Source organism: Trichoplax adhaerens, genomic scaffold, assembly GCF_000150275.1.
Source record: "Trichoplax adhaerens TRIADscaffold_2 genomic scaffold, whole genome shotgun sequence".
NCBI classification, from domain to species: Eukaryota; Metazoa; Placozoa; class Uniplacotomia; order Trichoplacea; family Trichoplacidae; genus Trichoplax; species Trichoplax adhaerens.
Genome location: NW_002060944.1, coordinates 8,529,577 through 8,545,677, shown reverse-complemented (window position 1 = coordinate 8,545,677; position 16,101 = coordinate 8,529,577). Strand labels below are relative to the sequence as shown.

The window sequence follows — 16,101 nt, the reverse complement described above, 5'->3', positions numbered from 1 at the left end:
TCAATTGGTCTACCGCATTCCTAGCTATTTGCAATACAGTCAAGCAGCGGAATAATAACGACGACGATAATGATAATAGTTTTCTCTTCCAGTTACTAGTTAAGGCTCCTTATTCATCTTGGAAATTATTTCAGTAATTGAATGGATAACATTGATGTCCAGAAAAGTAAATAACGTAGATAAGGACGCATTAAATTTTCACCTGGTGTTGATTTTGAATAAGACAATATTGTATAATTGTTTTCCTTTAGTCTTGGCTAGGTAACTCATTGTATTGGCAACAAGTATGATTATGACTAGTTCAGAAAGATTGGTGTGATAATTGTATCAAAACCTAACCTATCATTTTATCTATATATCACAATAATCATTGACAACATTACTTTTCTTACTGATATTTTGTTATCTTGATCTTACCTTATCAATGCTATTGTTATCGTAGTTCAAATTTTCTCAGACTACTTTAACTTTATTGTCTTACCATCAATTTATATTAACCAGACAACGCCATCATCGGATCACACTTTGATCTCCTCAACTCTGCCACTTCAATTTAGACCATTCCTTGATATTATATCGTTATTTAGGCATATCAGTCAGATCAATACTCTATTTGTTATTCGATCCCTAGTTGACTTACAGGATCATCTTTTAACATAGAAGAAAAGACAGTTGGACTACTATAGCTGTTTCTTGGTAGAAAGCCAATTATCCAACCATCTCGAAAATTAAAGTATAGCTATCATCTAGCGATTTCCACCTCTATATACGATAAGTGATACAGCAGGCCGACCATGATCAAATTGATGCTAGTTAGCTTGTGCCTTTTCTTCGCTATATTGATTGTAGCAGTGGATGGCCAAATTGATTTGTCTAAATTATCACCACCAACTCAGTCACCGGATCAAGTTAAACCTAAAAAGGAACAGCAAGTTTTCACAAAGAAATGCACTAGTATTGGTAAGTGAACTGATCTAAATTTTCTGTACATAAAAATGCCGTATTTTTTTCATTGCTCTCTTGAATTTGTTCTACAATTTTTCGCAATTTTTCTGTTCTATACCAACGTTGATAATAAACTTTTATTTTATCTTGTAATTAATATGCCAACTTAGGTCTATCATTTGTTGACTTGAATGCGGCTGATGTAATAGCCTTAGATAATCATGACATATTGAAGATTTTTGCCATTTGTAACATAAACGTTTGGAAAGTGTTGACGATCGGATTTTTATTTTTTTTTGACAATTTACTAATTTTAAGGGCTTTGTAATCTGTGTATTAAATTATCTCCTATTACATGATAGCTAATTAATTTAGATATTATTTGAAAGGATAATACTTATTAATCAAATCGCCACTTTGCATGAACTATTTGCACGTATTAGTTTCATTTTGAGAATGTGTTGCTAGGTTTTAATTCTTAAAGCGATAAAGATGTCGAAAAAAATTATTTAGATTGTTGATTGACGATTACACGTAAGAAGTTTACCAGAAATTGCAATGCATTTTTCATATTGTGAACATAAGATAGTAAATTGTGCTCCAAGTAAGAATTATCATATAATTTTTACTATCTAAGAATTAAGATTCATCAAACGTCGCAATTCATGTCGTTCACCGACATTCAACCAGGTCAAATATTAGATGAATTTTAGGATTGGAATTGTAAATAGTCTTAAATGACTATTTTGATATATCAATATTAGATTTCTAGCAAGATTTAATACCTGTAGTATATTATCACTTTTTTACTTTTATGACATGGCCAATTTATTTTAATTGTAACCAACTAGAGTACCTGTCAATTTGATGATCAAATTTTTGTTACTTTAAATAAGAATTTAATATTTAAAAGTTTATTTTAAAGGGCTTCATTTTATTACCTTATATTATAAAAACATTTTTGCTTCCCAGTGCCTATGCGTTTATAGATAAGAGGGAGAGTAACTAGTTTATGGCTTATGCTGGCAGGATATGCATCTGATTTGAATTTTTCTTATTTTGTCGGATTTTTTTTGACACATTTTAAATTATTTTCATTTTTTTCCTCAATCGTTTAGCAAATACATCAAGTTGTTGCGATGGAAAGAAGATTCATCGCTATGTTATGAAGGGCTTATGCATTAGTAAGCGATCTATTAAAGATTTACTATGCGAAGGCGCTTGTAGACCGAATAATATCCCACAAGATGTTAGCGCTAGCAAGCGCTATATTTGGCGTTGTGTGGCCCATTTTCGTAAAACTATACGCGTTAAAATGAATTGTTTTGATGGTACTACGAAATATGCTTTCCCGTCAGTTGTTCGTAAATGCGTATGCAAGCGCTATCGGAGAAGGCAAAATGAAACAAAGCAAAAAATTCTCAAGCGCAGCCTTGAAAGTTATTTTGTCGTAGCGTAAAAAAGTAAACAGTGGCGTGATATGAATACGAGCTCATAAATTGGCTACAACAATCTGTATCGATGAAGACACGAACAAGTTTTGAAGAAAACGAAAGAAAATTGTATAAAACAAAAAAATTTTACATAATTTGACATATAAAGAAGTAATACATTGTAAGGCTTATTCTATAGTTGATGCTGGATCTTATATCTGTTAGAATTAACTATAGGCCATCATTCCTAAGGTTAGGACTAGAATTAACTAGAATTTAATTGTTAAACAATGTACAGGTGCTGTTATTTAGATGGTAGTGATGTTAGTCCTTCAATAATCATTTTGCTTGCTGTTGTCTAATCAATTCAGCTGTTATCAATAGCAATTATAGATTACATCCAAGAATATACCGCACCTCTCTATATATCTAGACATTTGCCGTATATAATATATATATGCGACGTATATGAGTATATGTATATCATGATATCGATCAAGAATACAATGGCGAAAATTAAACGAACAATGCAATATTAATCAGTATTTCCAAAGATTTTCATCATTCTTTTTAGCAATAACTATGTCTACTATTTTTAAGAACAATCGTCAGCCTTGATCGATCACCATTACCGTTAACATTGCAATTATAAACGTCTGATATAAATAGATATTCCTTGTTGAAAGATATAGGTGTGCTTCGTTACATCACAATTGATATAGGTATCAGCTGATTTCTGTAACTATCGTTTTACCATGATACCTACTGTATACTTATTGTAGTAATTCATTTTTTTAAAGCAGACAATTACTCAATAGCTGGGCTTAAAGATGATTGTGCTTAAAATTATTGCTAAGATCACCATCGTGCTGGCTTAGGTTACTGTTTTGATGTTACGGTGATTTAATTTCCATCAATTATGTTATCGATTTATTTCTTATTTTGTAGTTGTTCCATTTTACTTTCGGAATCAGTACAGTAACATCCAGTAGTAGTAATTGACGATGATTGTAGGCTCAAAAATCACATAAATTACATATGCATATGTAAAAATGCAAAATTTTTAATTCAAATTGCGGCGACACTACGACACATGTATGAAAATCATAGAATGCACTCCATTGTAGCATCTAAGTCGCTTGTATGATATCATTTATTTCATCAGATCCGATATTGCTGTATTGGTAAACTTATCTATAATGATAAATTAAAACAGTATATTCACGTCTAATTTATTTACCAAGCCAGTCATCTATTTCAAATATTAGCTTTAATTCTATCGGATTAATTACAATTACAATGGGATAAATTGAGCATATTATAGCTAGGAATTAACCTACAATTTCTGATATATCATTGCATGTTTTATTACTGGGCTATAAAAATCGATATCACTACAGAGACACGTGCGGTTGATTTCGTATTTATATTGGTAAAATATAAGTACGTTTGGCATCTAGTTAGTTTGACGCTAATATTGATCGAATAGGCGGACGACAACAAGGAATATCTAGCTAAAAGTAATCCTACTGCATTACAACTTCTCGTATAACTTGGAAAGATTGTATTATTTCGCAACAACGACACCTAGTCCAGCCTAAAGATAATACAATCTTGGATTGAATAGCGATTATACAAGTATTAATATCGATGTAGCTATATCTTAAATGATATTGATTTCTATTCAAATTCTACTGTGATTAATTTGATTGTTGGATAATGTCAAATAAATAAATACTCTTTAATGAATATACAAAGGTAGTAAATTTAGTTTTGATTGTATTGAAATCCATCTCCGACAGCTGCATCCTATCAAGGTTGCAATTATCTGACCACTTTTTTAGCGATGAATAGATATAATATTAACTCGGTCTCTTATTTGTCCCTCCCCCCCCCCCTGCTTACGTAGAAGTCCCGGATAGGAATATCGTAACTCTTTACAACTTGTGGTTACTTTATTATGTACAGTAACCGCTTATGATATATCAAGATGGCAAGTGTTGTATTTTATATCGCACTGATATCATAAACATAGGCGTTGATATGATAAATTAGTATTAATAACCGTAATCACTTTCAGTCCATCATCTAATTTTGATTCAATTAATTATTCCTAGAGCATTTTCAACAATTAAAATGAAGTAAAACTGCGTTAAAAATTGTCACACTTGCCAATCTAAGCGTTTGTTACAAAGTTAATCTGGCTTGTTAGCATCTCTATCATGTTTGGCTGATTCATGCTGATTATGTAATTTTAGGTACTAGCTATTAAATACTGAGTGATATGGATCAATCGAAAACCCGTACTCTAGCGCTTTACGTATGTGGGGCTGTAGAAAAGGCCATTTTCAGAGTTGACAGTCTGTATGACTAGCTGGATTGTTAAAGCCGAATTAAGCTTTACTACAATAAATTTTAACCGGAATGATATCTACAGTACACTATCGGCAAGAAGAATTCTCCATTGACTGGATGCCCCCCCCCCCCCCACCTTTTACTGTATTTAGTCTAGTGCAAGATCTACTCTTTTAAGCTTTATTACAACATAATTTTAACTGGAACGGTACTATAACAAAGAATCGATGAGAAGAACTCTCTACGGACTCGATGCTCCCGCTTATATACAGTCTAGCTTATGATTTATTCAATTAAACATAGTCATATACAGTACTGCACCTACGAGTACAATAGATGAATAGAAGAATGGACAAATCAAGGTGTCGAACGTATGGCTCTGGTTCTCCATTTTGTGTTCCGCGTAGCCAACTTGCTGATTCTGTTTATATTCCATTAGTATTCTATAGTTGCCGAGAGTGCTTCTATTTTATGCTACAGTTATGTCTATTATTACTCAATTTAAACCATGTTTTAGACTCTTTCTCCTATCTTATCCTGATGATGGTTAATTAACGTAATCCTTCCCGCTTTACCGGTAGAATCGATTTTGGATTGTGCTAAGTTTGACTGTCGGCCGTTTTCTCTATGCTAGAAGAGTTTGCGAATTGATATGTCGAAGGTGCTGTTCTCTTTCACCATTTTGTGTTGCGTGTAGGCTCGTAATTGCTGATTCTAGCTTACGTCAAACTAGTTCGTGTACGTCACTGGTTTACACTGCTGTATATCTTGGTCACGGAAACTTGTGCGATCTACTGTAAAAGTCCATGTCTCAGATTGCTACTAGATTCAAGCCTCATCTTAGACTTTTGGCATACTTCATTCTGATAATACAGTAGTTGATTAAGGCAATAGTCCTCACTTCGCTGGCAGGATTGATTCCATTCTGGTAATTTATAGATTGTACTAGGTTTGACTGCCGGCCTCTTCTTCGACATGAACGAGAAGAGAGACTAGAGACTGTACAAAAGCATGTCTAACTATACTGTGTAAGCGTATATCTCTACTTTGGATCCATTTTCATAAGGAATAATAAATGCATCATGATAGAGTAGCTCTTTGGCTTTGATGGTGATGTTGTTATCATGAAGTCTTAGTTTTGCATAGTAGTACTGGATGGAATTTTCTTAAGGGGAATTTTGATGCAATCCATATTTAATTTGTCCCATTTTGATTGCGTAGGCCTTTCAATAGCGTCCACTATAGTACTTCCTCATCATTGAAATACTGGTTATAAATTAATTACCGTATATCCTACTGCCAAGCCAACTTATGATAGGGTATCGGCGCACAACAGTGTACTTAAGGATTGTAACTTGTTTACATTTTGTAAAATAATTGACTTCCTGTATCATGAATGGATGAAGTTTCGCTTCAAAATAAAGTAGTAGGGTTTCATTCCCATTAGTTAATTAAAAAGTCAAGCCAAGACGAAATTTTCAGAATCGTATATCAGAAACTATGAGGTTTTTCTAAATAGTCATGCTATAGTGGCTGATGTGGCCGACATATTGTGATGAGGCAGTACTGTATATCATAACTGTAATCTTGATGCTGTGTAGTAATAATATTGCACAGATGACAATGAGCGTTTTCCACGGTAGAAATTTCAACCCTTGCGTGGATCAATATTGTTTTGCAGTTGATCAAATGTCATCGAGTCTCGCTGGCCAAATATTGTACCCGAAGGCTGAGTACGACAGCAGGACTTGTGCGAGTGGCGGCGAGAGCCGATCAATTGTATGGACTTACAATACTGCAAATTGTATGCCTAAAAGTGGCTGTGCTACTATAGTCAAAAACAGAATACTGAAAGTGAGAAGTTGTGGTGAACTCGTAATCATAATAGACGACGAGAGCAAATCGTCCGCCATTTCAACACTAACGTGATACCAACACACCAGCGTCCTTCAATGTCAACGCAAAGCGCGACTCAAGGGAAGGGATTCGGGTTAAGTAATTCCGCGCTGAGACAGTGTTTGCATAGCGATTGCACTCATTTAGGATTCGAAAATCAACCAATGGATCGGGTTTGGGTGGCGTTTTTACTCCATTTAAGTTCATTAAGGGCTCTTTAACCCATCCATCATCCAGTGGTGTACATGAGCAGAAATGTTTGACCACCTTCATCTCATGACCGATTTCTGTACTCCAGTATTAAGTATCAGTGTGTATTCGACGAGAAAAGCTTTTACCCATTCAAAACTGTGATGAAATTGTCATTCTCTGCTATCATTGTTGATGACAGGAGTGGATATTTATAGTACATTATTCTATCTTTCAATCTACTATTTTGAATCGTTCTTTCTAGTAATCTTAAGTCATTCCGCACTGATTCAGTGTTTGCATAGCGATTGCACTCATTTAGGGTTCTAAAATCAACCATTGGATCGGGTTTGGGTGGCGTTTTTACTCCATTTCATTCACGGCTTTTCAACCCATACACCATCCAGTGGTGTACGTGAGCAAAAGTGTTTGACCACCTTCATCTCATGACCGATTTCTGCACTCAGTATCAAGTATCAGTGTGTATTCGACGAGGAAACTTTTTATTCATTCAAAATTGTGACGAAATTGTCATTTTCTGCTATCATTGTTGATCACAGGATTGGATATTTACACTACATTATTCTAACTTTCAATCTTCCATTTTGAATCCTTCTTTCCAGTAGTCCATAGCAGGGTATCTGTTCACACGGCCATGGTCCAGAGTACCGTACAGTACTGTACAGTCTACAGTGCGGTAGTGTACAGTACAACTGCAGCAGCAGTATATTGTACTGTAGCCTACTGGACTATTGACAGGGTACTGTACAGAGCATGTCATACTGTCCCGTTACCAAGCCTATCTATTATGATCTGGAATTGGGCAAGAGCTGTAAGCCAATGGAAAGTACTGTAGTCCATTGTGAGGACAATGCAATCGCCACTGAGGACTTTTTCTTCTTTGACCAGCTTATGCATGTCGCATACTGTACAGGAATCCACTTATGTTTGTATAGGGTCGGAGGGGAAGTGGAGCGCTAGCAGTGTTCACATGTTGATGGCTGAGCAATCGCTTGGACGCCATATTTGTTTTTTGTGAATGAAGAATGCGCAACAATTTCATTCAGTCTGCTATCATATTATGATTTTTCAAAGTGGTTTATTGATTGCTAGCAGTTAGTAACATTCTCTGAATCTGTGGTGTCAAGTGGTGAGTGTTGTGGTCTATGTCGAGACGTCGTTGACTCTCAGTTCGTCAACTCTGCCAGTAGGGATTGGATTCTACATCGTCATAGACAGTCGAAGTACAGTTATCGTCTGCGCGGATTGATTGCTTAGCAAAGGAAATTGAAATTACATTGGGCCAATGTCGCGTTCGCCACTGAATCGAAATAGGAATAATCCTGGTGTTGATTCAAGTATCAACGGAATGCAGCACCCATTAACGGCAAGAAATGTCCAACTGGATCAAATCTGGACTGATTTCAAGACAGGAGTGGAACAAATCTACGATGCAAGGACGAGTATGAGCCGAACGCGTTACATGCAACTCTACACGTATCTAGCTTGTATTTTTCTCCTTTTTTTGCCATTTGAAAACACTTTTTCCATAGCATACATGAGTCCTTTGCGTTCCACTAAGTTCTATTTGCCTTCTCTCTTGTATAATAACTTTAAAATCAATTATTTCACTGGTGTCATGGTCTCACTGATCGATGCCATTAGTAATGTTGCAAAGGATGCATTTCTTTGAAATACCATGGCAAATATACCGTTCCATTCAGTACTTGATTCTCCATACATTGATGTAGGCTAATTGGCCGCCAACCGATGCTGACTCACTGGCCAAGGATACAAAAGCAAGCAGTCCAGTGTAGTCAGGAGTAGTGGTAGTAGGAGTGCTACTTGTCACACCAGCTGTGATACCATGTATGTCAGCCATGCTATGTTTGATACAGTAGTCAGTCAAGGATGGCTCCATAGTAGACAACTTTTTTCCTTTTTTTTTTTTCTCTCTTCACAATTTCTCACTCCACTTCAACTCTTTACCCCTAGTAGTTCATTTTTATATCTTTTACCCTTTTTAATGCTTGAAATGACTATGTGTTATGCTATCAAACCTTAACTGCTATTGCTGAACTAGGCATGTCTACAATTATTGCACTACGGCTAATCGGACGAGCACAGCAAGTAGTCGAACTAGAAGTGGCATTTCTCTCGGTTCCAACAACAGAACGGGGAATCAAGGTGATTTGCTGGACACCACTCCTGCTATACTAGCTGCTATACAATACGCTATCCAGCTAAAATGTTCTCTTTCAATTTTTATTCTAGGTGCTCAATTTGTTGGAATGGAATTATATAGTCGATTAAAAGATTTCTTGGCATTCTATCTTGTACCTAAAGTTCTGGTAAGGGATAGTAACTAGTGTAGACATCGATGGACATGCAGCACAACCAATCTCGGATAGTCTCCCATTTCAAATGATCCAATCATTGACATTTCTGTCTTCAACACTCCTTCATGTAATCAATCTCCATTGCTACACATTTGCAGTTATACTTTTCCATGCAATAGATACGTATGTTGTTGGTCTTCAATTGACTCATCGATCGATAATAAAGTTTTCACATAGTAAGCGTAGCCACTGTACTGTATATCTCCATACACAGGTACACATCGTGTGAAGAGAGTGCCGTCCTTGCCAAAGATCATTCTTTCACATTAATGTATCTTTATTAATGTAGTTTTGCATGCAATAGTACGTATGTTCATGGTCTTCAATTAACTCATCGATCGATAATAAAGTTTTCACATAGTAAGCGTAGCCACTGTACTGTATATCTCCATACACAGGTACACATCGTGTGAAGAGAGTGCCGTCCTTGCCAAAGATCATTCTTTCACATTAATGATTCTTTATTAATGTAGTTTTCCTTGAAATAGATACGTATGTTGTTGGTCTTCAATTGACTCGTCGATCGATAATAAAGTTTGCACATAGTAAGCGTAGCCACTGTACTGTACTGTATATCTCCAGACACAGGTACTGTACTCCACATATCACATCGTAGGAAGACAGTACCGTCCTTGCCAAAGATCATTCTTTCACATTAATGTAACTTTATGAATGTTAAAACTTGACAACATTTATGGAAATGATGGATACTTTAGATATTATACATTATCTTTCAATTTTAAATGCTTACCCCTAACTAATTGTAATGAGAACACTTATTTATGTAAATACATATATTCTTGCTTATCCTACTACCTTTTCAAATCTGTTCATGCTTGGTAGATGTTGTAATCGTTGAAGTAAACAACAACCTAAATGACAACCTATAAACGCATTGCATATTAACACTACTGCTACTAAATGTACCGGTATGCTTAATATGACAGCAAGGTACTCTTGGCAGTGACACGAATTAAAGTTACTGCCCTACCTATAATCTCACTGCAATGACAGTACTTTATTCAGCGAAAATGCATTATAATGATGATTGTCGTCGATTCAACTATACATTATCTTGCTGAATATTTGTGGATAAATTGTAAAATATGTGCCTGCAAGAGACATCATTGTTTTAGTCAGGATGAAATGTTAACGTAAAGGCCTTGCTATTTGATGTAATATACAGGAAGCCAATGAAGCTATCGGCGAAAGTTTATTGACATACTTTACCGCCGAATGGGAACGTTTTAAATTTTCCAGCAAAGTTTTAGACGGTATCTGTGCTTACCTCAATCGTCACTACATTAAACGTGAATGCGACGAAGGACACGATTACTTTGAGATTTATTGTGTAAGCCTTACCTAACTATAGCTTCATGGTTTTACCAAACTATTATACCTTAGAAAGGTTATCGATAGAAGATTATGCTTCTACTTAGTGTTACTGAATTGAAGCGATTACTACGCTTATACTGCCTTATGATATAACAGCAACAGTCAATTCCCAACGATATATAATATTTGGAATTTCACTTTATTCTTCGTAGATGGCCATGACAGTATGGAGAGACAAAGTATTTAACAACGTTCATGGAAAGGTCAGACTGTTCATATGCTATTGACGTAGACATACGCGTATACTGTGATTAGATTTATAAACTCCTTCTAACTAATCTTGTACTTCATAGCTATGCAATGCTGTCATAGACTTAATTATGAGAGAAAGAAATGGTGAAATGATCAATACGCGCTTGATAAGTGGCGTTCTTGATGCCTTCGGTAATACATGTGGATTTTATTACAAATTGGAGTTGGCCATATTACAATAAAATTAGCAAATACAGTCCTCTTTTGTCTCATCATAATAAATACTGGTGCTGACTGCTGACATTTTGAAAAGTTCCTTGAATTTTTTATCCAAAAGACTTCATAAAAATGTATAAATCTTTACTTTTTTAGTCGATCTTGGATTGCAAAGGGATGGAAGGTCTTGTAAATGTAAAATCACACTAGAACTTTATCAATCATGTTTCGAGCAAAAGTTTATCGAGGAAACAGAAAGTTACTACATCAATGAAAGTGGTCAGTACTTAAAAGACAATTCCATAACTGAATACATGAAAAAGGTAATTCTACTCAGCATATCATGTACTGTAGGGTGCGATAGTGTTGTGTCATTTGAGGTATTTCATTCGCTGTATTTGTATATATGCATTGTAGGCTGAAGCTCGATTACACGAAGAACGTAAAAGAGTACAAGATTATTTGCACGAGAGAACCCTTGATCCAGTAATGAGAACTTTATATTGGATTTATATATATTAACTTTGTTGTTGCAATGTACTAAGCAATACAATAACATTACCTTTTACTTACAGTTATTAAGATCGTGCGAAAGAATCTTAATCGAAAAACATTTAGAAATATTCCATTCTGACTTTGTCAGACTCCTCAATGACGAGAAAAACGAAGGTTAATTTAAAATCTTAATACTTTATTATCACCTATACTTGGAATGATACCAAATATTTTAACGATACACATTACAATTAGATCTAGGACGAATGTATAAACTCCTTTGTCATATAGCGTCTGGATTAGATAAATTTAAAAGTCTTTTAGAAAAACACATAAAGGACCATGGGCGTCAATCGATAGAGGAATGTGGAGATGCTGCAACCAATGTATGATCTCATGCTATTTATTGATCGTGTTTTATTACGCTATGATTATTATGTATTGACCAATTGTTTTCTGATTATTCTTTATAGGATCCTAAAGCCTACGTTAAAGCAATACTAAGTGTCTACTCTAAATATCATAACCTAGTGGTATCCTCTTTCGATCAAAATTCTGGATTTATGGCTGCGTTAGATAAGGTAATGGAATATTTAACTATTACTGTCCAGCTATATTTCATATGTATACACGTCAGAGAAAGAGTGCTTCACATCAAAACTGTAACCTCTAGGCGTGTGGAGACTTCATAAATTGTAATGCCGTAACCCAAACTTCCGCTCAAGTATCATCAAAATCTCCTGAATTGTTGGCCCGTTATTGCGACTCTTTACTAAAGAAAAGGTTGTAAGGCTTACACCCAATTAATGAAACAGCTCATTCATCCTAGTAAATTTACTGTGTTTATAAATCATCAACTTTTGACTCTAGCAATGCAATTATTTGTTGATTTTAGTGCTAAAAATCCGGAAGAGGATGAACTCGATAGTGCTCTGGATGATGTGGTAAGGAAACATTAATTTGCATCTGGAAATATTATATGGCGTTGCGTTTCTATTTGACAGGGAGTACCATTCTTTATTTTGTAGATGATTGTATTTAAGTACATCGAAGACAAAGATGTATTTCAAAAATTTTACGCCAGAATGTTGGCTAAAAGATTAGTTAATCAAAACTCTGCATCAGATAACGCTGAGTCAGCAATGATATCGAAATTAAAAGTAAGTCTTATGATAGTGCCGCTACCTTTTTGAAATATTTAACAATATTATTATCATAATTATTTTTTATTAGGAGGCATGTGGTTATGAGTACACGTCCAAATTGCAACGAATGTTTCAGGATATGGAACTAAGCAAAGGATTAAACGAAGACTTCAGAAAGTTGCCTAATGAAACTAATTCAGGTATTATCTTTGTTATTATTTCAGGTTATTTTACAGAATTGGAAAATGTTCTTCAAACGATTACAATTTGTTCTTATCTGGCAGTTGATTTTAGTGTTCAAGTTTTAAGTTCAGGAGCTTGGCCTTTCTCTCCTAGCCCAGAGTTTACTGTTCCGTCTGAGGTATTTCGTGTTCATTTCATAAAACTAAGTTCCCTAAAAAGATCCATTCGATAGAAGTCTCTAGCACTATTGTAAAATAGTTTGGTAAATGCAATTGTATTCATTTCTTATTGTATTAGCTGGAAAGAAGCTTACAAAAGTTTTCAGGCTTCTATAGCACCCGACATAGTGGCCGAAAATTAAACTGGTTATTTCAACTGTCGAAAGTATGAGATTTTTGTGTTAAGAATATGAGTATAATCTCTAGAATTAATCCTATTTATCTTTATGAATAGGGAGAACTTGTTACAAACTGCTTTAAAAACAGATATAGCCTGCAGGTTTGTACTGTGTTCAGATGCGTGTATTATCAAAAATTGCTGATCTTCTGCTAGATCAATAATCCTTCTTGATTTGGATTATGAAATTATAATAGGTGTCTACGTTTCAAATGGCAATTTTGCTGATGTATAATCGAGGAGATATTTTTACTGTCAATGAGTTACAGCAGCACACACAACTTAAGATGGAAATATTGCAGCAAGTATTAGCCATACTACTAAAGTGTAAACTATTAGTTTGCGATGATCTCGACAATTCTGGGGAACTTAAATACAATAATAGGCTAGAACTTTTCCTTGGATATAAAAAGTAATTTATAACGCACAATGAAACTTTAAAGGATTTATTTATGAATGTATTAGTGATGAATTTGCTTTATGTAATTTATTTACTTCATTTGAAAATTTCTTAGCAAAAAATTGAGAGTAAATATCAATGTACCCTTGAAAACGGAGCAAAAAGTAGAGCGAGAGTCTACGCATAGAAATGTGGAAGAAGATCGTAAACTGTTAATACAGGTTTCTAATTTGCATTGATGTTAGTTAGTTAGTAAAGATAACATTTTTAAATCTTACGTCGTACGCGTTGTCGTGTAACTATCAACCTTAGGCCGCAATAGTAAGGATCATGAAAATGCGAAAAGTTTTACAACATCAAAAGTTAATAGCGGAAGTTCTCACTCAGTTATCAAGCAGATTTAAACCGAACGTTCCTGTAATAAAGGTGAAATTATATTAAATGTTTGGAAGATAACGTTATTTTTCATGTCGTCGATAACATTCTATTCTTATCTAATATACTTTTAGCGATGCATTGATATTCTAATAGAAAAGGATTATTTACAACGTGTGGAGGGCAACAAGGATGAGTACGAATATTTGGCTTAGTTCTATTTATGTATAATTGCTAATAAAATATCTCAACAAACCTGTATAATAACTAGAATTATCGCTATCGAGTGCGATACCATACTTTATTATCGTTTTGGAGTGTCAGATGAGCAATAATACCATTAGCAACTGTGCTCAGTAGTTCGACTTCGCATACTTATTGATCATTACATGCTATGAATGTAAAAAAATTATTCCCAATAGATAAACTTTAAATTTATGTTATGATTACACTAATAATGTTTAGTCAGATATGATAACAACAAATAATTTTGAATTGTACAATAAGCCTACTTATCGTTTAAAATATATCCTTAACCATTTCTATGGTTCGAGTGCGAAGTTTTTATCAAATGACGGCTTTAGCAATCCATAAGGTTGCATCATCTTGTAACAAAGTTAACACCTACGACAAACATCAAAATCATGCTGATTTTATAGAGATATAGGAAACGAATGCGAAATAAATCATTATAATTGCTTGAAAGAAGTCTTTTATTTATGCCTTCATAATGTAAATTGTGTAAATACAGCTCGTATTTGGCATCATGAATGTTTACTTAACAACAACCGTGCTTGAAATTTCGATTGTTAGTTATAGTAACCGACAATTAATTAGCTGAAACATTGTTGCTAGTTACTCGTAGAATGCAGTATGAATTAACTTAATTATTTCTCTTTATAAGCTGGCGGTTTAAATCATGGTCAAACTTTTTACTCCATTTTTACTAGTTGCTCGTTATAAGGGAGTAAAATTACAGCTAATATATTAAATTCTTTAGCTCGTTAGCTTTTTATACGACAGGTATATTCTGTACATCTTGCTTTATCGTTGCTACAACTAAAATCAGAGACGTAGAAGATCATTGCGGCATTATTAATACTAAATAGTTTCTTTGTTACTCATGATCCAATTAGCCACCGTAACGTATTTTCGAACGTTGTTAGGGTAAGGTTAAGTTAGTAACAGCGTAAAAATTTTGCAAGAAAGAAGCAAAATTAGCAAAACATCTAGGAGTATGGATCGCGTTTAAATTTACAAACTAGTGATCTTGCTAGTCTTACATCATATAGACTCATTTGCAATGAAGGTTAATATTTAGTTGTCTCCTTCATAGAGTATTTTTTTTATTTGGTAGACTTAATGATGAACCGTAGCGTAATTTCAGATTTAATGTAATAGCTCGTAAATAATATCTAAATTAGTTTAGATGGTAGTGGATGGATTGTGTCAACCAGTATAACGTGAACCCTCCACTATAGTTAACGTTACTAAGATATAAGATGCTAATATAGTTAATACTGTTTAAGTTCTTGATTAGTCATCGTTGATAATATATTGATGACCAGTCAATAGATATCATGTAATATTTATATGAACTGTGTCCTTTTAAGTCGTAACTGACTCCCGACTAAGGAATGTTGAATATTGCATTGTATGATTATGATTGTAGCTGACTACTTAATATTGAGGATGGCTGGTAATGATTGTTAATTGATAATATTCGTTTACCGTAGGATTGTAAGTTTAACATTATATATATGTATGTACCATGTAGAAGGGAATCGTAGAGTATAATCTGTCCTAAGACATGTAGATTGATCGCTAGTATCCTAGTTGGTAATAACTTTTAGCTTACTTTAGAATTTATGATTCATAGTAGAGAGGCCACCAACCGCTCTGTGAAGCATATAAAATGGTGGAGTAGTCCAAATTACTTTAGTCTTGTTTTGCTGCAGTTCCTGGTTGTATTGAAATCGTTAGAAGTTAATTGTTTAGCTAAAGTAATCATTGAACCAGAAGTCGCAAGTTTCTCTGTAAGCGTTATAGATATTATCGGTTGTAAGCTTTAAAATATATTTAGAATT

The 16,101-nt window shown here is 34.4% G+C and overlaps 2 protein-coding genes across 2 annotated transcripts; both read left to right on the top strand.

Moving 5' to 3' along the window:
- Positions 1-794: 794 nt before the first annotated feature.
- Positions 795-2,404, top strand: TRIADDRAFT_53874 (uncharacterized protein; the record flags this gene model as incomplete). Its single annotated transcript, XM_002110126.1, has 2 exons — positions 795-960; positions 2,064-2,404. 2 exons carry the CDS (start codon positions 795-797, stop codon positions 2,402-2,404), a joined length of 507 nt encoding a protein of 168 aa, XP_002110162.1.
- Positions 2,405-8,187: 5,783 nt separating this feature from the next.
- On the top strand, positions 8,188-14,692 carry TRIADDRAFT_37264 (uncharacterized protein; the record flags this gene model as incomplete). The annotated part of the gene is made up of 22 exons (XM_002110125.1): positions 8,188-8,315; positions 8,902-8,978; positions 9,093-9,169; positions 10,404-10,568; positions 10,765-10,815; positions 10,906-10,996; positions 11,177-11,343; positions 11,438-11,506; positions 11,596-11,689; positions 11,771-11,901; positions 11,989-12,096; positions 12,189-12,298; positions 12,411-12,459; positions 12,544-12,675; positions 12,749-12,860; positions 12,945-13,021; positions 13,141-13,227; positions 13,297-13,341; positions 13,437-13,651; positions 13,755-13,860; positions 13,952-14,065; positions 14,149-14,692. 22 exons carry the CDS (start codon positions 8,188-8,190, stop codon positions 14,227-14,229), a joined length of 2,286 nt encoding a protein of 761 aa, XP_002110161.1. The 3' UTR covers positions 14,230-14,692.
- Between the last annotated feature and the right edge of the window lie 1,409 nt (positions 14,693-16,101).